Below are 24,170 nucleotides of genomic sequence, written 5' to 3' on the forward strand. Positions count from 1 at the left end.
CACTCAGCCCGGTGCCTACCTCCTCCAAGAAGCCAGGGCTAAGGAAGCTGCTCACACTTGAGCGTGCGTCTCCCATCCAGCTGTGAGCCCCAGGGGAGCACTATCACACATTGATGGTCTCAGGATGCCCAGCACCTGGCACAGCAGGAAACACAGAGCACTCGCCCGCGTGTGAGGCGGGAAAGGAGGATTAGGACTCCAGGAGGGGAAGGCTTGGCCCACCTCGTGCCGTGAACGCCAGAGAGAAAGGGTGCCGTTGTGAGCAGAAGGTCCCACCACAATTACTGTCAGGGGCCGCATGCCAGCACTCATGCGCTATAAGCCGACTAGGGAAGTAGCAGCCGTCGGGTTTTGCCAATCCTACAGCGAGGCCAGGGCGGCCGAGCAGAGGCCTGGATGTTCCTGGAGAGAGAGAAGAGAGGATTCCAAGAGGGCATGTGCTGGGCTGGGGGGAGGTTTGGAGGGAGAGGGGCTCTTAGAGGTTTGGGCCCTGCTTGTCCCTTCTGTGACGGGCATGAGTGGGGTGGCGCCCACTGCCCCGGCCACACTCTCAGGTTAAGGCCACACCCAGGTGACAAGAAAGCTCTGTTGAAGCCCCGCTGGGTGATTCCTGGTGGGATCCGGAAGCTGGTGGTCAGGAATGCAGAGGCAGAGCTCTATGTATGGACGGGCCCTAAGGGACTTGGGGCTGCACTTTACACAGGGGAAACAGACCTGGCGGATAACTCGAAAGTACCCTCAAGGCCACGTGGAAAACATTTTTGGGGGGTCAAATACCTTGTAAAAGGTAAAAGGGTGACTGACTGGCTTATAAAACGTTCGGCCTGGCTGATGTGGAGGAAGGAGGGAGGGGGGTGGGCGTCTGGGGCGTGAGAGGGAGAGGAGCCCGCGGAGTTCTGAGAAGTGAAGCCTCCTGGGTTTCACTCTTACCCCAGAAGGTAACTCCACGCCTCTGGGCCTCAGTTTCTCCACCTTTAAACTGAGGCTAGTCTGAGAGGGAGGTCGGCTCCAGCCTTCTAAAGCCGGGAGAGGAAAGCCGGCTCTCGGATGCTGCCACATCTGGTTTCCAGCATCTGTTCCTGGAGGAAGGCGGTCAGGGGGGATGGGAAGTTTTCCATGGCTTGGAAGTCAAGAGTCCCGGCTGTGGGTCCAGCGTGTGACCTCAGCCCAGGCCCCCCGCCTGGCCCTCAGCTCCCCCAATTTCCAACAAAGAGGCTGTCCTCCATGGCCTGTCCTCTTCTAAGGAGCTGTGTGTGGTTCAGTCACAGAACAGGAACCAGGACTCCTGGAGCCCAGGCCTAGGGGCACGTTTCATCCCCTTGCTCTTAGGCAGAGCTGATTTATTTGAGAAAAGTGATAAAATTGCTTGCTGTTTGTCATTGTGAAGAATCAGGTTAAGGGACGTTTTAGATATGATTAGCCACCAGTCTGGAGACAGTGCTGCCCATCCGTGAGCGCGCTAGTTACGCACAGTGTCATCTGGACATGAGCTCAGGCTTCCTGGCCGTGTGGCTAACAAGCTGTGTGACTTTGGGCAAGTGACTTCAGTTTTCTATGCCTCAGTTTCCCCAACTGAAAATGAAAGAATTGGTCCAGAGGGTCTTTTAGGGCTTTGCAGCTATGAGCTGCCAGGAGTCTACGATCCTTTTTTTAATTTTTTTTAATTGCTTGTTTTCTCCCCAAATGCCCCCAGTACATAGTTGTATATTTTAGTTGTGGGTTCTTATAGTTGTGGCATGTGGGATGCTGCCTCAGCATGGCCTGATGAGCGGTGCCATGTCTGTGCCCAGGATCCAAACCGGCGAAACCCTGGGCCGCCAAAGCGGAGCGCACGAACTTAACCAGTCGGCCATGGGGCCGGCCCTATGATCCTTTTAATACATTGTGTGTGTGTGTGTCATGTCTGTGTGTGCGTGTGTGCATGTGTTTTGCCTGTGTGTGCACGTGTCGTGTATCTGTGCGCATCGGAACAAGCCGCAATGGTTCTGGCCGGGATGTGGCCCTGACTATCTACAGCCAGTGGTGCAGATACTTGACATTTGGCTCTGCTGGCACCTGTCTGCAGGGTGTTAGAGTTCCTAGCAGCATTTCTGAGGATCTGTCGAAGTTTCCAGTGTCCTTGGGACAACTGGACTCCAGAATGTGGACCGTTAGACTGAGATGCTAACCTATCAAGCTGCACACCCGAGTTTTAATTTTACGTTTAAAGGGAAGTCACCGTTTAAAAAACCGCAAGTTGGGAACTACAGAAAGAGATTGCCTCATTTTTTGCCTTACTATTTCCAAGAATATATTAAACTTTTAATTGTGTTTTTAAAATTTAAAAAACTCCTAAATTAGAAACCCACGTAGAGACCTCTTTTTTCCTCCAGCCCAGAGCTTGATATAGGCAAGACAGTCGGGAAATATTTGTGGAACAAGGAAAAGAATGTCCTGTTTTTCTCTACCTGGAATTTTAGTCTGACGGGAACCTTATAGATCAGAAGGGGAAAATGGCAGCTGGAGGGCTGGGCCTGGCCTGCAGATGTGTATTATTTGGCCTGAACATTGTTTTTAAAATGTTTGGATCATGTGTCACTATTTAAAAATCAAGAGATTTCTCATGAAGATGAGCAGATCTAATGATGCCGCCCACATTCTTAGCCGGCAGTAATTCGCTGGAGCTGGGGAGTGGGGAGGCATGGAAAGCTCCCACGTGCCACAGTCCCACCACTCCTGAGTAATAACAGCTGTAATTTTAGGCTGAGATCAGAGAGCGTCTAGAAATTCCCCCTCCGTAAATCCAACACTAGCTTTCCTGTCGGGAGAGGACGAGGCGCTCACCCAGGCTTAGTCAGCGCCCTCCTCACACGAGTAAATTTCCAATGGTAAGCGAGGACCTGAAGACACACTCAGAGGCCTGCCTCCCAAAGCGGCGCTCACCCACCGCCAGCCTGTCTTTGGAGTGCAGAGGGACGTGTGACGCATGCATGTGAATGCAGAGCCCCTAACGCAGAGCTGGTGTCTGTCCGGGAGGAGCCACACGGAAGCTTCCCCTGGAGCTAAGGGTTAAGAAAGCACTCGCGCAGCTCCTTTACCCTGTGCCGACTTTACGGGTAGCAGGGTGAGACTTAAATTCCGTAAAGGCTGCATGGTCCCCATTACCCACAGGCGCGTGGAGTGTGCAGCCTCTCCGGGCAGAGCAGAGCTAGTTGCGGACTATTCTTTGCTGTTCAGTAAAGTAGACGCCCCTTCAGGCTCTTGATTAAACTTCGAGCTGGAACAATACCTCACTGTGCGCACGCTGTGGTTGAGACTGTCCTCTCACCGTGCCCTGCCTCCCCCATTTACCTCCCACCTCCCGGCTGCTCCAAGTTAGAGAGCTCTTTGTGGGGTCCTGGCCCCACCTCCTAGCACACTGCCTGCACACATAATACTCACTCCATGCATGCTTGTTGAGTGAATAAGGAGTAAAGGAATGAAAGATGCATTTCTCCACACATGTGTTAGCCAAATACTCCCCTGGTCAGAGCCGACAACAGAGTGGTTGTGGGAATTCTTTTCCTCGCCTATTGGACAGCCTGGCTCTGAGAGTCCGTTTTAGGTTCCAAGAGTCATGAGAGATCCGAGACAGTATTTTCTTACCCGCCTGCCCTCTCCACGCCTACTTTACATAGTAAGGCACATGGCATGGTAACACAGGACACCGTTTTAAATTTGGCCAGCTCTAGCCTGGCCAACCTCAGTGTCACTGTCGGCCACGGGCACACAAAGAGTCTTCTGATCTCAGCAGTCCACGATCATTTAGTTTAGTTATTGCCTTAGCCATTTATAAAATTTTTCCTTAGATAACATATGCCATTTTTTAATAACAGCTTTTTAAAGATATGATTCACGTACCATAAAATTCACCCATTTAAAGTGAATAATATGGGGCTGGCCCTGTGGCCGAGTGGTTTAGTTCACACGCTCTGCTTCAGTGGCCCAGGGTTTCACCGGTTCGGATCCTGGGCGTGGACATGGCACCGCCCATCAGGCCATGCTGAGGCGGCATCCCACATGCCACAACTAGAAGGACCCACAACTAAAATATCCAACTATGTACTGGGGGCTTTGGGGAGAAAAAAGAAATGAAGATTGGCAACAGTCATTAGCTCAGGTGCCAATCTTTAAAAAATAAATAAAGTGAATAATACAGTTTTTTTTAGTATATTCACAGAGTTATACAACCATCATCACAATCAATTTTGGAACATTTTCATCATCTCAAAAGAGAAACCTGTATCCATTAGCTGTCACTCACTCCCCAACATCCCCAGTACCAGGCAACCACTAATCTACTTTCCGTCCCTGTGCATTTGACTATTCTGGACATTTCCTGTAAATGGAATCAGACACTGTAGTCCTTTGTGACTGGCTTCTTTCACTTAGCATGATGTGTTCAAGGTTTCATCTATGTTGTAGCACGCGTCAGCAGTTCATTTCTTTTTATTGCCAAGTAGTGTTCTGTTGTATGGATACACCACATTTTATTTATCCATTCATCATTTCATGGATATTTGAGTGGTTTCCACTTTTTGGCTACCATGAATAATGAACGTTCATGCATACGCTTTTGTGTGGACATATGCTTTCATTTCTCTCGAGCATACACCTAGGAGTGGAATCGCGGCATCGTGTGATAACTCTTTACTTAAGCTTTTGAGAAATTGCCAGACTGTTTTCCAAAGGGGCCGCACATTTTACATTCCCATCTGCAGTGGATGAAAGTTCCAATTTCTCCACGTTCTCGCTGACGCTTGTTATCATCTGTCTTTTCTATCGTAGCCGTCCTAGCGAGTGCGCAGCAGCATCTCATTCCAGGGTTTGATTTACGTTTCCCTGATGGCTAATGATGTTGAGCATCTTTTCACATGTGGATTGGATGTTTTCATGTCTTCTTTGGAGAAATGTCTATTCAGATCCTTTGCCCATTTTTAAATTGGGTTATTTGTCTTGTATTTTGAGTTTTAAGAGGTCTCTATGTCTTCTGCATACTAGACCCTTATCAGATATATGACTTGCAAAAATTTTCTCGCGCTCCGCGGGTTGTCTTCTCACTTTCTTGATAGTGTCCTTTGAAGCACAAACATTTTTAATTTTGATGAAGTCCAATCTATCTACTTTTTTCTTTTGTTGCTTATTGTTTTCGTAGTATATCTAAGAAACCATTGCCTCATCCAGGATCAAGAGATTTATGCCTAATGTTTTCTTGTAAAAGCTTTATAGTCCTAGCTCTTACATGTCGGTCTTTGTTCCATTATGAGTTAATTTTTGTATACCATGTGAGGTCACATGCCATCTTTGAAAAACAAGTTAAAATGATAAATAATCATAAGTTTAAAAAATATGCAACTGTCATTGGTTTTAATTGAAAATGATATTGTTTCACCAAAGGTACTATTTAATGGAACAAATAAACTTTAACTCCTAATCAGACTGATATTCTCAACATTTACTTAAAAAATCTGACAAGCTACAAATTATTAGAAAAGGCCTTTGATGTTTTTTAAAGTCAACTGATTTCAGTCAAGATAAATGACACCATATTTTAACATGCTGTATAAGCAATATTTTTTAAATACATTGAAAACATCTGTATTCCCCTATTACAATGACGTGGGCTTCACTTTAAGACACTGGTTCTCAATCAGGGCCAGTTTTGTCCCCCAGGGGATGCCTGGCACTATGGGGAGACAATTTTGGTTGTCACAATGTGGGGAGGGGGAACTATGGCACCGTCAGGTGGGGGACAGAGATGCTGCTACGTGGCCTGCAGTGCACAGAGCAGCCCCAGATGTCAATGGTGCTGAGGTTGAAAAACTCTCCTTCAACTCAATCAGTGGCCTCTGTCAGATGTATTCGAAAAGAGACGTGAGTCTGCAAACCCTTTTCCTCTCAGTTACCACCTCGTGGGCTTCTCCTGTCACAATGCTAAGCCTCTCCGAGGCCAGAATGTGCCAGCGCCTGACTGCCATCAAAGCCCTTTACAGAGACAGAAACCTATCAGGCCGTCGCTGCTGGAGATCATCAGGAAAACACTTGCTTTCGTCCTTCACTCATTTTTTGTGTTTGTATGTTTTCACTTTTTGAATTTTGAGATAAATTTGGACAAGACATCCCTGTTCAACAGACATATTTGGGGAGCCAATCTCCTGTTGAAATGTGTTTCATCTGATTATAGAACAGTGATAATATGTAATTTGCGAGGGCTTGGCCCATGCTGAGCACTCTTCCTGCCTTAACTAATTTAATTTTCGCAACAATTCTGAGAGAGCGGCTTTCATTATTCACATTTTACAGCCGTAGAAACTTGACGCACAATGAGATTAGGTGCCTTGCGCAAGACCATGCAGCTGGATTCCTCGCTCCTCCAAGTCAGGGAGTGAGCCTGACGGGGCTCAACAGTTGTCTTGGCTGGCTCATTATAGGTAATCATGGATGGATGCTTAGGGGACAGTCAGGTTGTTCTTTCATTCAGTTGTGTCACAGTAAATGCCCTGCCGTGGGAGAGGAGGAGTGGACACCCACAGCTGGCCACAGGACATCCCATCTCACCCTGGACATGCCCACAGAGGCATGGCTCACCTGGGAGCATCGTCCATCCTGCGGGTCACGGTGGGCAGTGTCTGAGGACTGCTGCTGGAGGAAAACTAGGATGTCTGTGGCATCACTTCTGTTCTTGATGCTCACCCCCAAGTCAGTCACAGCTTGATTCTCTGCCTACTGGCCTTCCTCTCAGAACATGCTCTAGCTCCCGAATGTCCCTGCTCACTGGTTGCCTGAGTCCATCTCCACATCCACCTGTGCCACTCCCCGAGCCCCTTATGTCCTATGCACAGGCCCAGCTCACCTTCGGCTCTCTCATAGTCGGGGTCACACTCTGGTCTCCAGACCTCGCAGCCACTGCTCCTACTGGAACAGCACTGTGGCGTTAGCCGTGGTGAGACAGCCTGTAAAACCCGTACTGTGGCTGCGCAGTGGTCTTTCCCTCCCGTGCCAGGCACAGGCTGTCTTCGCATGCTGATATCACCCCTTGCAGACGGGCCTCACGGGAACGGGTTTGGAGAGTGTGTGCGCATAACTGACGATGTGTGTTTCGATAGTATAAGGATCAGAGATGGAATGGCTCCGTAGCTTGGCCGATTTGGGGGTGCAGCAAGAAGCGAGGTGAGGTTCTGCTCATGCCTGCCTTCCAGGTGTCCCCCGCTGCCTCTCCGCACAAGGGGGCAGGAACAACCATTAGAAATGAGGGTTGCCCTCCTTCCGCAAATCCGAAGAAAGACCCGGTTATTGTTCTAGATCTGCCCCTGAAACTCCTTGGGCAAGTCTTCCCTTGTTCTGGGCCCCACTCTCCCCTTGAAGGAAGGGTGTGTGCAGGGGATGAGCTCTAAGCATCCTTGCAACCATAACCCTCCTTGGCTCTCTAAGGTGCGGGGCCTGAGTCACAGAGAAGCCCATGCAACTCAGCCCCGCCTGAATTAGGGATCTGCTGTAGTAATGAGCCCGCACCCAGAAGCCTGCCCATGTTTGAGGAAGAGAACACGATTGGTTGATGCTATCTTTCTTGAGAGACTTATCTCCATGGGCAACGTTCAAAATATTTAACAACCAGCCTGGCCCGAGCATGGACTGTCAGGAGGAGCAGGCAGCTGGTAGGGCGTCCGGGGCCACGGCCTGAATTCAGGCCCTCCTCGCCCGCCGCGCCCACCTTGCCTGCCTCGCGTTCTGCCCAGCCTTGCCCAGCTTGTTTTCTGGGTCTGCCTCTTCCTGCCAGATTCTGCATCCAGGGGCCTCACTCGAGCCCCCTGGGCTGCTTCTCTCCCCAGCCTCTTTATACACAGCACTGTAAGTATCCTCATGCACCCGAACGCCAACTTAATCCTCTCCGTCACTCAACAGACGCTCTTGGAGCTCCCCTCTGTCCTCGGCCCCGTGTCAGCTGACCCCTAGCCCCCTCGCCTTCAGAAGAAGGTTAGAGGCTGGGAAACACTGGACAATAAGAGACCTGAGTCCTAGCCTGGCTCTGCCCCTCGTCTGTCTGCCGTGTGACCTTGGGCAGGTCCCTGCCCCTCCCTTGTGTAGGTGTCAGGCTCCATACATCTAAAGGATCAACTTAGATTGATTCATTGAGCTCTCAGGTCCCCGGTGTTCAGTGATGAGTTTCTGGGAAAATACGAGTCTTCAGCAGCTGACCGCTCTCTCTCTCTCTTTCTCTCTCTCTGTCTGTCTCACCGGCCCCCACACCCTTCACTGTAGAATGCACTGCTGCCCGCAGGCCTGAGGCAGAAGGATCAGACCACCAAGGCGCCCACGGGCCCCTTTAAAAGGGAAGAGCTCTTGGATCACTTGGAAAAGCAAGCAAAGGAGTTTAAGGACCGAGAAGATCTGGTCCCCTACACAGGGGAAAAGCGAGGTACCGAACAATGTCGCTCTTTTGAATATGTCACTCCCCATGCATCGCTGAGTGCCAACTGTATGCCAGGCCCTGTGTTGGGCCAGATGTGAATGGGCCTCCTTGCCCTCATCCCTGCCTGGCCAAAAACACAAACCCAACTCCATGAGCATCGGCGCATGATGTAGATACGGTGGAGTTTTTGGGTAAACCAAAGAAGGAGCTATATCCACCCAGACCAGCCAGAGTTTCCCCTGAATTCCCTTTATCAGAGTGTCCTGACTATTTTTCATGCAAATGTAGACACTTTGGAAAGTGGGAGAGGGAGCTATTAGTCATGAGCTCGGGACACGAGCTCTAAATAAGGCCTGTCCGTGCGAACGTGGAACAGGAGGTGCCCCATCTCTGCCCTCGCTGTGCCTGCTCTTCCCAAAAGTTCCTCTCGGCCACCTGCAGCATCCCAGCCTTCATCTGGCCCTCCAAGACTCTGCCTGCCCTAGGGTGAGCTGTCTAGAACGCTCCAGGGAACAGAGCGGCACTCCCTGACCATCGAACCCTTCCAGGTCTTCCCTCTGCATTCCAGACCATCCTACTGTCCTCTCCTCTGTGCCCACCCCTGCTCACGGCACTGCTCCCCACAGGCCTCCTTCTGTTCCTCAAACACCCCAAGCTCTTTTCTACCTCAGGACCTTTGCACGTATTCCCTCCACCTGGAATGCTGGTCCTGCTCTCTGGCTCCATGCTGTCTTCATGGCTGCCTCTTCCTCCCCTGTGGGTGGGATAATGGCTAGAAACACAGCCTGGAGCTGGATGTACTTGGTCACAATCCTGACCCTACCACTTACCAGCTGTGTGCGCTTGGGTAAATTTTTAACCCTGCTGTGCCTCCATTTCCTCATCTGTAAAAGGAGGGTGATGAGGCTAATACTACCAGCCCCATGAGATGGTTCAGAGGACTGAGTTGAGATAGATATGAAGCTCTCAGGACAGTGCTGCCCGCAGCGAATGCGGAGTGGTAGCTGTTCTTATCCGCTCCGTGTCCGCCGTGCGGGCTCCTCCTTCAGGGAGGCCCCCGTGTCGTGTCTGCTCTGTGAGGACGGGCAGGCCCTGCAACGGCTCCTCCTCATTCTCTAGCTCCGGAGCCTGTGTGTCCCTCGCAGCGACCCCCACCTTATCACTCTCTCTCTACTTCCCTTGTCTCTCCCAGTGGCCTGGGAGCTCCCTGAGGGCACTCGGGCTGCTGTTGCTCACACAGCACCCCAGCACCCGGCCTGGGTACAGTGGGGCTCCGTGGAGGGTTGTTGAATGAATGAATGAATGAAAACTAAATAAATGTGTAATGAATCTTGTGGCTGCTTCCTTAGAACTTGGGCCCATGAGCACCTGGACCACGTCTGTCCTGTTCATCACGATGTCCCCGCACCTAGTAAACCCCAGCCCATGACAGGCCCCCAATAAATGTTTGTTGAATGAAAGCATTAATTGTAATTAACTAGTTGCGTGATTGTTTATTTCCGGTCTCTTCTGTTCTCCCCACCCCAAGAACATAAGGGTGGTGAGCCGGGGGTCCATGTCTGTGGCTTTTCTCTCCATGTTGGGTTAGCTCACTGCCCTGCACAGAGGAGCTGCTTGATAAATAATGAGGGGAAGGCCAGCAGGGGTGGACACGATGGGAGGACTCGGAGCCACCCCAGACCCTGGGACTGGAGCTCAGTCCAGATTTTACCAAAAACGCGGAAGTCAGGGCAGCCCAGGGGGCAGGAATTGGGAAGGACGGTGTGGCCCAGGCGCCTTGGAGGGGTGGCAGGGGAGGGGGTGACCATAAGGGCTGGATGCGCCCGGTGGTGAGTGTGGGTGGGAGGCATTTTGAAGCCAGCGCTTGTGCCAAGGGGAGCAATTTCCCGGCAGCAGATGAAGATAACAGGATCTCTGGACTTCATAGGGCCTTGAAACTCCCATTGTCCCACCTGCACATTTGAAAAATGGGGGGTCCGAGGCTGTGAGAGAGTCAGCGGCAGACCTGAGTAGACAGCTGGTGAGCCGTTGCCGGTGTCCACTCCCCGGTCTGGACCACGGCGGGCAGAGCTGGAGATGGGGTGGGGGTGGGGAAGGGAATCTGGGCGGTACAGAGACCATCCTGCTGCCCCTCCACGGAATGCTGGCCTGGCCCAGAGCCTGCCTGCCTTCCTGGAGAACTGGGCTGACCCGGGGAGCGTAGCCAGAGGTTATTCTACATATGCCTAAGGACAAGCCTAACAGGTTCACCAATGTCGTCGTCACCACCAGCAGCATCCTCATCACGAAGTATTTACTTGATGATCCTTGGAGTCCTTACAGGTCGAGTCAGTGGGGTCTCAGCAGAGAGTGTGGAGAAGGAGAGCTTCCTGCTCTAACAGGCAGCCTGTTCACTGAGCATCTACCCCACACTGGGCCTAGAGCCAGCCTGGGGCGAGAGGAAGCAGCACTCCAGTCCCCAAAAGACCCCACAGAATGTGGTAGGAGCCATAAACTGGTGCAAAGTCCTGAGGAATTTGGACCTTCATTCATTCTCATTCAGTGCGTGGGTGGGGCGGGGATCAGAATAAAGCTCCATGCAGGATATTTTTATTAGAATTAGATTTGACTGCATGTGCTGGGAAAAAAATTAAAATAAGAGAGACTTCATCAAGATGGCAGTTTAATTTTCTTTCTTTTAGAAGAACTGCATGTTAGGCATTACAGAGCTGGTAGAGCATCTTCCCTGGCATTAGGAATCAAGATCCTTTCCAGTTTTTTATTCTGCCATCCCTGCAATATGTCCTTGTCCTCATGGTCCGTCTGGCTGCTGAAGCTCCAGCCATCACATCCATATTCCAACTAGTAAGATGAAGGAAGAGAAGAAGTCCAAATCCCTCTTGTAGTGACTTACAGTCACCACCTCACTGAGGCTCCTGCCACAGGGGTGTAATCAACCACAGATCTTAAATGCTTATAGAATGTTCATCCCGGTCATCGCAGCAGTCATCTTCACAGTTGATTTTCCTTTTACCCATTTTGTTGTCTTTGTTTGTTTTGCCCTTTTCCAGATCCACCTCTGGTGGAGGTTATGATACATTTTCCCCTAGATGATTTTCTTGTATGTTCTGCTCATATAGGTAATTGATCTTTGCTGTAAACAATTTAAACAATAAAACAAAAGTACCTTCATGCATTGCTTAACAATGGGATATGTTCTAAGAAATGCGTCCTGAGGCGATTTCGTTGTTGTGCGAACATCATAGAGTGTACTTACAAACCTAGATGGCACAGCCTCCTGCCCACCTAGGCTCCATGGTAGCGATCTTACAGGACCACCGTATTTATGCGGTTCGTCGTTGACCGAAATGTTATGTGGTGCAAGACTGTAATTCAAAGCAGTTCTCTCCGCTGAGAGCTGAGCACTGATCCCATCTTAGTGACTATCCTTCCGGACATTTCCCTCTGTACTTCCCAGCCCTCCCCGCCTCGCCATTACAGCCCTGGTCCCAGTCACCATCCTCGCTCACCTGGACCATGGCAGGAGCCTCCTAACCACCTCCCAGCTTCCATCCTCACCCCCTTCAGGCTATTCACAAGCAATAGACAAAGTGAACTGGGGTTTTTTTTAATGGAGGTGAAATTCACGTAACATAAATTTAACCATTTTAAAGTGAACAATTCAGTGGCATCCAGTACATCTACAATGTTGTGCAGCCACCATCTCTGTCTAGACCCAGAACATTTGCATCAGTCCCAAATAAAACCCCATACCCCATAAGCCGTCACTCCCCGTTCCTCCCAGCCCCCAGCTCCTGGCAACTATCAATCTGTTTCTCGGGATTTATCTATTCCGGATATTTCCTATAAATTAAATCATATAATATGTGACCTTGTGTGTCTGGCTTCTTTCACTTAGTGTATTGTTTTCGAGACTCGTTCATTCCCTTTTATGACTGAATAATATTCTGCAATTTGTTATCCATTCATCCGCTGATGGTCAGTTGTTTCCACTTTTTGGCTGTTGTGATTAGTGCTGCTGTGAACATTCATATGCAATTATCCGTTTGAGTCCCTGTTTTCAATTATCTTGGGTGTATACCTAGGAGTGGCATTGTTGGATCATATGGTAATTCTGTTTAATTTTTTGAGGAACTGTGAAATTGTTTTCCAAAGAGGCTGCACCATTTTACATTCTCACCAGCAATATACAAGACTTCCAATTTCTCCACATCCTTGTCAGCACTTGCTGTTTTCCATTTTGGTTTTTGGTCTTGATTGTAGCCATCCTCATGGGTGTGAAGTGGTGTCTCATGGTGGTTTTGACTTGCATTTCCCTAACGACCAATGATGCTGAGCATCTTCTCAGGTGCTTGCTGTATATCCTCTTTGGAGAAATGTCTATGAGGCCCTTGTTAATTTTTAAATTGGGTTGTTTTCTTTTTGTTGTTGAGTTGTAAAAGTTCTTTACATATCCTGGAGAGTAGACCCTATCAAATATATGATTTGTGAATATCTTCTCTAATTCTGTATGTCGTCTTTTCACTTTCTTGATTATGTCCTTTGATGCACAAAAGATTTAAATTTTGATGAAGTCCAATTGATCTATTTCTTCTTTTGTTTCTTGTTCTTTTGTTGTCATATCTAAGAATATATTGCCAAATCGCAGGTCAGGAAGATTTACACCTATGTTTTCTTCTATGAGTTTTATACTTTTAGCTATGATTATATTTAAGTCATTGATCCATTTTCATTTCGTTTTTGTATATGGTGTGAGATAGGGGTCCACTCTTCTGCATGTGGATGTCCAGTTGTCCCAGCACCACTTCTTGAAGAAACTGTTCTTTCCCGATTCAACGGACTTGGCACCCTTGTCAAAAATCAATTTACCAGAGATGTCTGAGTTTATTTCTGGAATCTCAATTCTATCCCATTGTTTATGTATCTACCCTTATGTCAGTGCCACACCATTTCACTTTGCGGTAATTTTTGAAATCAGGAAGTCTGAATCCTCCAGCTTTGCTTTTTTATCAGCATTGTTTTGGCTATTCAGGGCCCCTTGCAATTCCATGCAAATGTGGGGATTGGCTTTTCCATTTCTGCAAAAGACGGCCACTGGAACTCGGATGAGGGTTGCCCTGAGTCCGCAGACTGCTTTGGGCAGCTTTGCCATCTGGATATTGTCTTCCAGTCCATGAACTCGGGATGTTTTCTGTCTATTTAGGTTCCTTTAGTTTCTTTCAACAATGTTTCATAGTGTTCCGTGCACAAGTCTTTCACTTCCTTGGTTAAATTTATTTCTATGTATTTTATTCTTTTCGATGCTATTGTAGGTGAAATTGTTTTCCTAATTTTCCTTTCAGATTGTTATTGCTGGTACAGAAACACCACTTATTTTTATATGTTGATCTGTACCCTGCAACGTTGCTGAATTCACTTACTAGATCCAACAGTTTTTTGTGGAATTTTTTAGGGTTTTCTACATATAAGATCACGTCTTCTGCCCACAGGGATAATGTTACTTCTTCCTCTCCAGTCTGGATGCTGTTTATTTCTCTGTCTTGTCCATTTAATCTGGCTGGAACTTTCAGTACAGTGTTGATGGCAGGAGTGAAAGCTGGCCTTCTCAGCTGATGACCTTAGGGGCTCATGTCCTCATCTGTCAGGTCCCAGCTCATAGGCCATCATCACAGTGAGGTTCCCTGACCACCCCACCCAAAATAGCAGCGCCCTAGTCTGGGAGCTTCCTAGTCTTTTGCTGTGCTTTATTTTCCTCCATGATGCTTAATACCGTCTGATAGCCTTGCGGGCTTGCGTATTGTCTGCCTCCTTTTGCTAAATTGTAAATTGGTCACTGCTATTCCTCAGCCTCTAGAAAGATGCCTGGCACACAGGAAGCACTCAATAAATATCTGTTGCATGAATAAATAAATAAATAAATGGAATTCCATATACATGGAATTAAATTGCTTGTGCTATTTTGTAAACTTGCTTTTTCATACAACGTTTTGTCTTGGCATTTTCCTTCTTGGTAAGTGGAGATCTCTGCCATCCTTTATAGTAACTCCTGGAACCCCTTGGTGTGGATGCCCAGTGATTTCCTCAGCAGTCCCCACTGGTAATCATGGTGGTGACCTTGTAGGTGCCTCTTTGCTCCCTTGTTCCATTATGAGTCTGACACTTTAAAAATAAAATGTCCCATGAGGCAAGGATATATTTTTGCTTCCTATTTCTCTTTTAATAATCTGAGTGTATTTTATTTATTTTGTTTAGAAATGTTTCTAAATTCTTCTCTCATATCAGAACCATCGGTTTAGGGCTTCCCAGGCCCTGGCATTCTATTATATTTTTCTTTCGTTATCTTTTTCGACTGACAGGTTGTTTAATGCCCAGTGTCTCCAATAGCGAGCAGTCTAGTCTGACCGAGTTATAAAGTCGTTCTTTTCAAATGTGAAAGGTGCTTTGTTGGAGGCTTTGTACTTTGGGGAAGTTCGTCACTGGGTCCCCAGGGGGAGGAACATCAAAGGATGCACAGGGTTCTGGGACCATCCCCCGGGACCTCGCCAGAGGTGCCCCAGCGCAGCCGCCGCCCTGTAACGACACTCGTGTGTTTACAGGAAAAGTCTGGGTTCCCAAGCAGAAGCCGATGGATCCGGTGCTGGAGAGTGTGACGCTGGAGCCGGAGCTGGAGGAGGCCTTGGCAAACGCCTCAGATGCGGAACTCTGTGACATCGCAGGTAATTCCAGAAGCTTCCTCACGTCCTCCAGAAAGGTTTGATCCACATCTGCAGGGAGCCTTGGATGGTTTATTTCAGCATAAACACCCTCTCTGTTTCTAACAAGGACTAGACGAGACCAAGAATATAGGAATAGAAATCCATTATCAAAAACTAAAAGGAGGAAAATAGAGATAAAACCACCCACACCCATCACCCCAGGAGCCATCTGTTGTTGCCACAAGACCCCATCCAGAGGGATGCAGAAGCATCCCAGGGAGGCCAGCAGGGCCCTTCAGCAGCCACTGCACCCAGCCCTGCCCAAGCCGCCCGGGAGGAGAGCGAGAGCGGCACAGACAGCACCTGGCCTCCGGGGCTTGAGAGGCTCACAAAGGGCTCGGGCAGTCATGTGATTTCACAGCTTTCACAGCTCAGAGAACCGAGCTTTGAGGCCATCACCACATAGCTCATGTTTGTGCACCACTCTCCATCTTCGTGTGTGTTTCCATCGACCTTCCCAAACAGCCCCTAAAATTCCAGAAGGTGACCTGAAACGCGGAGCCCTTCGCCACCCGCCCCGTCTCCTTATTACAGTCTAGTCTCTGCCCCATGTGCCCTGTGTTCTGTCCCCTCCTGCCCCCCCGGGTCAGGCTCTGGCCACAGCAGATGCCCTGCGTGCCCACTGTCCTACGGGCTCCCTGGACCAGGGCTGGGGGCGGGGTGCGGGGGGTGGGCCATTTTATTCTGCAGACCTGGGGGCTATGAGCCCTCACCCAGATGTGACAGGAGGTGGGAGGGGGAGAGTGGGAGCCGGAAGGGAAAGGTGGGGTCGACTGTGACTCTCTGGCTATGACAGTGAGGTCAGGGCAGGAGTCAAGGAAGGTTCCAGATTTCTGGCTCCAGAGACTAAGTGGATGTTGGTGCCACTGATAAAGGCGGGTGTATCCTTCTGCTCTGGCTGTCATAACAAAACACCACAGGCTAGGGGCTGAAACAATGGAAGTTTTCTCACAGTTCTGGAGGGTAGAAGTCCAAGATCAAGGTGTCAGCACATTTGGTTTCTTCTGAGCCCTCTCTCCTTGGCTTAGAGGTGACCACATCTCACTGTGTCCCTCTTTGCCCTCCCCCTCCTCAGTGTCCCTTGTGTGTCGTAATCTCCTCTTCTTATAGAGACAGAGGGGGTTGGGGCCCACCCTAGCAGCCCCATTGTAACTTAATCACCTCTTTAAAGACCTCATCTCCAAATACACTTATAAGTTCTAAGGTATTGCTGATTCAGACTCCAGATATGCATTTTGGAGGGACGCACTTCAGCCCCTAACAGTGGGGGAGGAGCAGGGTTAAGGAAAATACTGAGTTCAGATTGGGATGTTTGGAGTTTGAGGTGCCTGTGGGCCATGCAGGCGGGGACAGCTGTACCTCAAAGTCTTGAGTTCTGTGAGGGGTCCACGCTGGAGCCCTTGTGGCATCATTAACATAGAGACGAGGGCATCGTCAGCATTAGAACATGTCAGTTTCTGGGAGAGGACATGACAGGAGTGAGGGCCTGGGGCTCTGGGGGCAAGTGCCCTGGCTGGGGTAGAAGCCTGTGAGAGGTGAGGAGTGGCAATGGGGCAATGGTCACCCTGGGGGTCAGTGTGCCGCAAACGGGCTGGGAACCAAAGGCCAAATCGAGATGGACACAACCTAATGCAAGAGCTAGGGAGACAGAATGAGGGTTCAGGGCTGGCCGGGAGGCTCAGAGGTGTGTGAGGCCACCAGTGCTGGGGACGCGGCGGCTGCAGCTATCTTCTGCCTCCTCCCATCCTCCTGCTTCTCGTGGGTGTTGTACATGAGTCATGAAGCCTTCGTGGGGGGGGCGGGGAGAGTGGCTGTCAGCTGTCGTGGGACCGTGGGGGAGGGGCAGTGAGAAGACTCAAGGACGCACAAGGGGTGACGCTGTGTGCCAGTGGTCAAAGCGGGGCCGCAGGGACCCGAGGAGTGAATGGGGAGAGCGGATGTGTAGACTCTGAGTCCAAACAACCCTTTCCTCCGGAAGTGGAAAATTGGGGAAAGGACAAAGGACAGTGGCTTGAGAGGTGTCAGGGCTGAGAGAGAAAGGTTTTCACTCCCGCTGTGAAGCACACAGGCAGTGAGTGTTTCACCCAGTTGGAAAGGGAACACTGAACCCGGGGAACTTAATCAGTTTGCTTTGCAGTGCACGATTTGTTTCGTCAGAAGCCACACAGGTCATGCTAGATCCCACATTACGCTCATGTATTTCGACCCAACCACTTCCCTGCTGGGGTCCCCTTGACTTCCGGTTAACCTGTGCAGCAAGGAGGCGGTGAGTGACCCCGTGGTCCAGCATCTCCACACTGACTCACCCTGGAGCTGTTTTTATCCTGGTCCTTCCCTGAGCCCCCTCCGGGACGCCACTCCCCTCACTGGGCAGCGCAGAGGGATTATCAGATAACGCCCCTGTTCAGAACCACCAGTTCCCGTGCCAAAATAGAACTGCAATATTGTGCTACGTTTCTGTGTTGATTTCTTAAAACCATTTCTCTTTATTTTCGTTGGCGTGGCTAATTATTAATATCTGTTCATGATACCATACCCTTCCGATGTCCAGAAAGGACAGGGAGAGCTGTAAGTCGACACCAATGTTAACTGCTGACCTCGGGCACCTGCCACTGTACATCAGCCATTTGAAAGGTGACAGTGTCTCTGGGAAGGAGGGACTGAATATTTGTTGGCCAACTATGTCCCAGGTGCTGTGGGAGTTTCTCCCAATACCTTGGTGCATTTATTGCTCACAACAGTCCTAAGAAGTAAATGTTATTGTCCCCATTTGACAGATGGAGAAAGTAGGCACGGTGAGGTTAAAGGTCTTGCCCACGGGGTCTGAACCCAGGCAGCTTCGTTCTAGGGCCCACTGGCAGTGGAGCCTCAGTAAAGCATCCTGGGTGGGGGACGTGGACACAGAGGGTGGTAAGAGCAGGTGCTGGGCCATGTCTCCCAGCCGGCTGGGGAGGGTTGGGCCACATTAGGAAAGGCTCTCGATTAAGACATTGACACCTGAGCCTAGGAGAGTCTTGGGGAGGATGGGTGAAAGCAAGGGTTTGGGCACAGAGGTGGTAGTGCTGGGAGCATGGGGGACGTAGGAGGCAGACCCCAGGTAAGGCCAAGGGCTGAGGTGGAGCAGGGGGACTACGTCTGAGATGTGGCTCCTCCGAGAGACCAGCTGTTCCCAGTGCTGGGTCAGAGGCCCAAATGCCGAGGTGGTGTCAGGCGTTCTAACCTGAGGCACCAGAAAACAGAGCCGGGTGGCTGCAAGGAGAGCTGCTCTGCCCTGAGTCCATTTCAAAGATGCTGCAAGAGATGGAGGTGGGACATCTTGCTGGAGCACTGAGTGGGACAAGCCCACCACAGAGTGGTGGGGAAGGGGGCTTCGGAGCCTTTCTGGATGAGGGCGTGGCCGGAGCCAGGAGTGTGGATGAGTCGTTAAAGAAAGAGGTGGGAAGAGGAGGGCACGAAGTCTGCAGGTCTTCTCCAGTCTGAGACTTGACTCCCAGGCGGAGCGCTGCCATTACTCCACCTTTCTTTGTTCACCCATTCACACATCAACACCACTCAGCCAGGGCACCCCCACTGCGTGCCAGGCTGTGGACCAGCCCTGGGGAAGGAAGGCATCAGAAGGAAAGAGTCCCCGCACCCTGCTCCTGCCCGCGCGGAGCCGACATTAAACACAGACTGAGGTGCCTATGACAGGTGACAGAGAGTCTCATAAGGAAACAAGGACGGGGGGCCAGAGAGGGGTCTGGTTAGTTGAACTTGGGGGACAGTGCCCCAGGCGGGGGCACAGCTGGAGCGGCTCCTGGCTGGAGAACAGGTGCCCCTCTGAGCTGCTTGCTTCGCAGGCGCGTGCCGCAAGCTTGATGTTTGGTGATGACAGAACCTGTAGGAGGACACCCAGCAGATGCGTCACACTGACTCAGGGGTGACCTGAGTAAGGCAAGGCTCATGAACCCCCATTTGTTCATTCGTTTTCTTGTTTGTGCATCATTCCTGTGTTCATTCATTCGCTCATGGAGTCAGTGTGCATTGTTGAACTCCTGCCATGTTCTAGGATGAACCGGATCCAGCCCTTGCCCTTGGGGGGCCCAGAATGCGATGAGGAGGACAGACCAGAAACTTGTCCATGAGAAGCGTCACCGCAGGGTGATGAGCAGAATGCACAGGCCCTGACAGTGCTAAGTTCTTGGCATGTGGCCTTGGGTGTAGCCTGGAGGCCACTGGGAGTCACTGCAAGCACTTGGCATTCTTAATGCCTCCCCTCCCCAGTCAGGGATGTGATCCTGGCTCACCTCTAGGGACCCTTCCGGTGGGGCAGGACCCAACAAGGAATCAGGGTAGGAGACAAACCCTTCAAAAGGGCCAACCCCCAGGCCACCCCCAGGGGCAGTTGGCACCCCTAGCTCTGTTCCTATCGGAAGCAGGCCTAGCCAGACTGCTCCCCGCCCCCGAACTGCTTCTGGTGCACTTTTGTGTCCTTAGGCACCTGTTCCCTTCTACAAGAGGCAGGGTGTGGCTTATCTTGGAGCCAGTCAACTGCCCTGGAGTCCTGGGCTGGAGCCAGCTCCTCCCACCCATTCCTAAGCTGCAGGAGGACGCCCTCCAGCCGGCCGGCCGTTGCCCAGAGCCAGGCCGGCGGCTGGCCGCTGGCAAAGCCGCAGATGCGGCCGCTCTCTCTGCATCCTGAGTGGAATGAAGAACTGAGTGAGCCCTGCCAAGCCAGAGACAGGAAGGAGAACTCGATGTTCTTTTGCAGAGTTCAAAAATAGTTCTTTTTTGAGTTTTGAGGAAGATCTAGAGTTTTTTTTAAAAAATCATGTTCCTCAGTGCTAAATTCAGCCTTGCCAATATCTACAAAGAATGAAGTGGCAGGCGCTGTGGGTGTGCTGTCTTCCTCTATCACTCACTCTTGGTGCCGTGCAGGATGCCTCGGGCGGGCGAGGGGAGGGCCGGCTGGCTCCCGAGCCCCCAAGCTATTCCTCAGCAGGGGAGGTTCAGCTTGCCCCCCACCCCGCCTCCCTCCCTTCCCTCCTCCTTTCCTTCTTGGAACCCGAATTTCCTCTGAACTGCAAAAGGATTTTTTCTTCTTAGGGCTGCTGTTGACATGTATTACCTCCTAGAATATATGCCATCTGGCCGTAGAATTCCAACATTGAGGGCAATCTTAGAACTTTAGAACTGCTGGTGACCTAGCGTGTGCAGGAGTGGCTGGGAATGCTGATTTAGAAGCCAGGCGGGTCCTCGCCCAAGGGTCTTTGAGAAACCATTCAGTCTTGAGCCTGCTGGGAAAGCGGGGTCGGCAGCACCTGCCCTGGATGCTAGTTGTAAGAATCCGACAGGATCAGCAGACCAGGTGTCGTGTGACTCAGTCCTATGTAACGGCGAGAGCCAGCCTTCAGGCACACTCCAGTTTACAGGCGAGAAAACCGAGGCCCTGAAAGCGGAAATGACCTGGGCAGGGTCACCAGCAGTTAGTGCCAAGGCCCAGGCTGGGCCCTGGTCTCCTTCCTGTGTCCCCTGGCGCTTCCTGCCTCTGCCCCCGTTTCTGGACCATGATGGGAAGCTATCATCAGAGCACAAAATGCATTTTCCGTTTTCCACCTCTTCATACACTCTAAGTGACACCAGCCAGCCGTATGAGGTTACATCTTCCCTATGATCCCCAGCAACCTTTGCAAACTGTTTCCCAAACCTAGAACCCCAGCAGCAGCCCAGAACCACCAGGAGCTGCTCCCTGCACGGGAGCTCGAAGAGCCAGCTGCAGACGTGACTGGCAGCCGTCGGATTCACCTGGCGCTGCCTCAGCCCTCAGCTCCCACTGCCCGCTTAGAGCAGCCTGAATTAAAGTCACCAAGAGCTTGGAAAAATTCAGCTGGCTCTCTCCCTGCCCGTTCCCCTGAGCAGTGAGCAGGAGGGTCTAATTTTAGTGGAGAAGACTCTGAGAATATGAGACGCGAAAGGGACTTGGAGATGATCTCGCCTTGTGGTTCTCAAACCCCAGTGAGCATCAAAATCATCCAAGGAGATTAAAAATATCTCTCCGGAGATTTGGATCGGATATTTCTGAAAGCTCCCAGGGGATTTGTATGTGCAGCCATGATCGAGAACCAATGATCTTGTCTCACCCTTTATTGTACAGAGGATGCTGAAGCCCAGAGAGGGGAGGGGACTTGCCCAAGGTCACACAGCATCCGGGGCATAGTCAGGACTGGAAGCTGGGTCTCCTGACTCTTCACTAAGGGCTGTCATGTTGTCTCTCTAACTAGAAATCATGTCTAATGAAATGGCTTGGGGAATTTAAAAAAATCAGTGAGTATTTACCAAATGCCATACGCTGGAAGAGGTAGAAGAGAGAGAACATTCTTCCCTGCCCTCCAGAAGCCTACAATCCCGCAGAGCAAGTACACATGCACTCAGATGTCTCTATGGCTGTGTAGACATGTGCTGCGATAAGGATACCAGGTGCTGCAGGAAGTGTCCCGCAGAGATGGGAAGGAATCCAGGAGGACTCCCTGGGGGAGAAGGTCTTGAAGAATGGGAGGTAGAGTTGTTAGGTCAAATACAGGATGGTCTGTTGGATTTGAATTTCAGGTAAACAGTGGATAAATTTTTAATGTAAGTAGGCCCCAAATACTGAATGGGACTAAAACATTATATACTAAAACATTATTCATTGTTTATCTGAAATTCCAATTTAGCTGGGTGTTCTGTATTTTTATTTGCTAATTCTAGCAATCCTACTGGGGGCACTTCAGCAGCGGGCACTGCAAATGAAGAGAGCATCGCCAGCATGGGGATGGCATTGGCAGAGGCAGGAGAATGTACTGAGCAGCAGCCGTTTGTGTTACTGGAACAGAAAGGCTGTGGGTGAGGGACAAGGCTGTTGAAGCAGGGCCAGCTCCAGGAGGCCAGTGAAGCCAGGCTCTGGGGTCACAAGCCACCGCCCTCCCACCTGGATGGCTGAAACAGCCTCAGTGCCCCCATGTCCTTCCCTCCCTTCTGTGGTCACATCTCCAGATACAGCCAGAGTAACAGTCACAGAACTCGAGTGACACCATCTCAGTCCCTGCTAAGGCCTCAGTGGCTTCCCAGGCAGCACCCAGAAAAAGACACCCAAACTCCCCCCCTCATCCTAGACGTCCCTGCAGGATCCAACTTTCCCATTTGAATAAAATCTGCTGCAATGGTCTGTCGTGAGGACTCAGGGGTGAGCGTCAGCCTCTCAACCTTACCGGCCCATTGAAACTACCTGGGGAGCTTTACAAAAGGCAGATGCCTGGGCCAAGGTTGTGGTTTAGTTGGTCTGGGGTCGGCCTGGGCATCAGAGTTCCAGAGATTCCCCTGTGGTTCCAAAGGGCAACCTGACGGAATCACTGATTACAGAGTGTCCTCTGGCCTGCAGCAGGTGCTCAGAGAGTGGGGATGCCGCCGTCCACCGCGTGTCCAATTCCTCTCTGTCCCTCCTCCGCCCCTCCCTCCCTGGCCTTCGGCTCTCTGAGCGAGGGCTTTCCCACCCGCCATTCCCTCTGCCCAGAACGTTCTACCTCCTTTTTCTTAACTTGGCCAACACTTGCTCATTCCTCCCATCCCGAGTCCCTCTGTCCTAGTCTCCTGGAACACACCGAACTTTTCCTTTCCAACACTGACCCGACTCTGTGCTTCTGTTTTTAATTGCGTAGGTACCTGCCTAGCGTCTCTCCCTACGTAAGGTACATGGGCAGGGACTCTGTCTTTCCTGTTCTCTGCTGTCCCCCTGGAGCTGGGCACGTAATGCCAACACTCAATAAATAACAAATGAATGGACAAAAGGATGACAGCACGGGGGTGATGTGGTCAGATTTGCATTTCCAGAAAGATCTTTCTGGATGCTCTGTGCTGAATGCTGGGGGATGGGAGGGTAGGAAGAGACTGGGACCAGGACACCAGTGATTGCACAGCTGTGATAATGCAGCTGAGAAATGACAGGGCCTCAACCAGGACTGAGGTGATGGAGTGGAAGGTGGCACAGATGAGAGACACTATATGGAAGGGTGGGGATTCAGGGGGCTGCCATGTGACTGGGGTTCTACCCTGAGGGACAGGCGGGATGACAAGATGGAAGGTGATCCTAAGGAACAGGCTGTTGCCAGGAAAGACGAGTTCTGTTTTGGCCAAATGGGGTTGGACATGCCAGTGGGACATCAGGGGACAGCTAGGAACTTGAGGCTGGGGACTAGAGAAGCCGAGGCTGGGTGTGGAGATTAGAGAGTCATGTAAATAGACATGAGAGTAACAATCAAATAAAGTTTAAGTTTTCATGCAAGTTTCTTGCCATTTCTGTGAGCAAAAATTCCTAGGGTGCAGCACATTAGCACCCAGAAGCCTCTTGGGTCTGAGAGGCAAGCCCCTGTCCTTCCCCTGTGCCCGCAGCTATCCTGGGCATGCACACGCTCATGAGCAACCAGCAGTACTACCAGGCCCTGGGGAGCAGCTCCATCGTGAACAAGGAGGGACTCAACAGTGAGTACACGGCCCGGCCTGCCGGCTTCAGCACCCCTCCTCTGCCCCAGCGGGGCCCCTTGGAAGGGAGAGCTGTCCTCACCTGTCTTGCTTCTCCCGCCCACCCATGCTCTCTCACTCACTGCAGAAGTTTTAAATATTATGTAGCCAAATCTACCCACCTTTCTCTGTCACTCTCCTGGGTTGTGTGTCTTGTTTACGAAGGCCTCCACCCCAATATTATAAAAATATCCTCCTACATTTTATTCTGAAAGTTTTTGAGGTTTACTTCTTATATTCAACTTGTTAACCCACCTGGAGTTCATGTTTATGTGTTGTGTGAGATGAGAGCGAACTGTCATGATTTAATGGCTATCCCATTGTCCCAACGCCATTCTCTGCGTAGTTCATCCTTTAACCACTGGTTTGGGACTCCACCTTGATCATAATTTCCACGTGCCCACATGGGTCTGTCTCTGGGTCCTTCCTCTGTTCCACGAGTCTCCTTGTCCTTT

The 24,170-nt window shown here is 50.7% G+C and overlaps 1 protein-coding gene across 9 annotated transcripts in view; it reads left to right on the plus strand.

Annotated features, from left to right (window-relative positions):
* TMOD1 (tropomodulin 1) overlaps nucleotides 1-24,170 on the plus strand; it is an 83,040-nt gene that overhangs the window by 31,654 nt on the left and 27,216 nt on the right. For 7 of the 9 annotated variants that reach the window (XM_070250888.1, XM_070250887.1, XM_070250892.1 and 4 more), the window contains exons 3-5: nucleotides 8,278-8,434; nucleotides 15,025-15,144; nucleotides 23,587-23,676. In XM_070250888.1, the coding sequence (XP_070106989.1) occupies nucleotides 8,278-8,434; nucleotides 15,025-15,144; nucleotides 23,587-23,676 (367 nt within the window). The remainder of the gene's footprint in view (nucleotides 1-8,277; nucleotides 8,435-15,024; nucleotides 15,145-23,586; nucleotides 23,677-24,170) is intronic. The other 2 variants (XM_070250889.1, XM_070250891.1) reach the window with 1 other exon arrangement.

Source organism: Equus caballus, chromosome 25 (genome assembly GCF_041296265.1).
Source record: "Equus caballus isolate H_3958 breed thoroughbred chromosome 25, TB-T2T, whole genome shotgun sequence".
In the NCBI taxonomy this organism is placed as follows: domain Eukaryota; kingdom Metazoa; phylum Chordata; class Mammalia; order Perissodactyla; family Equidae; genus Equus; species Equus caballus.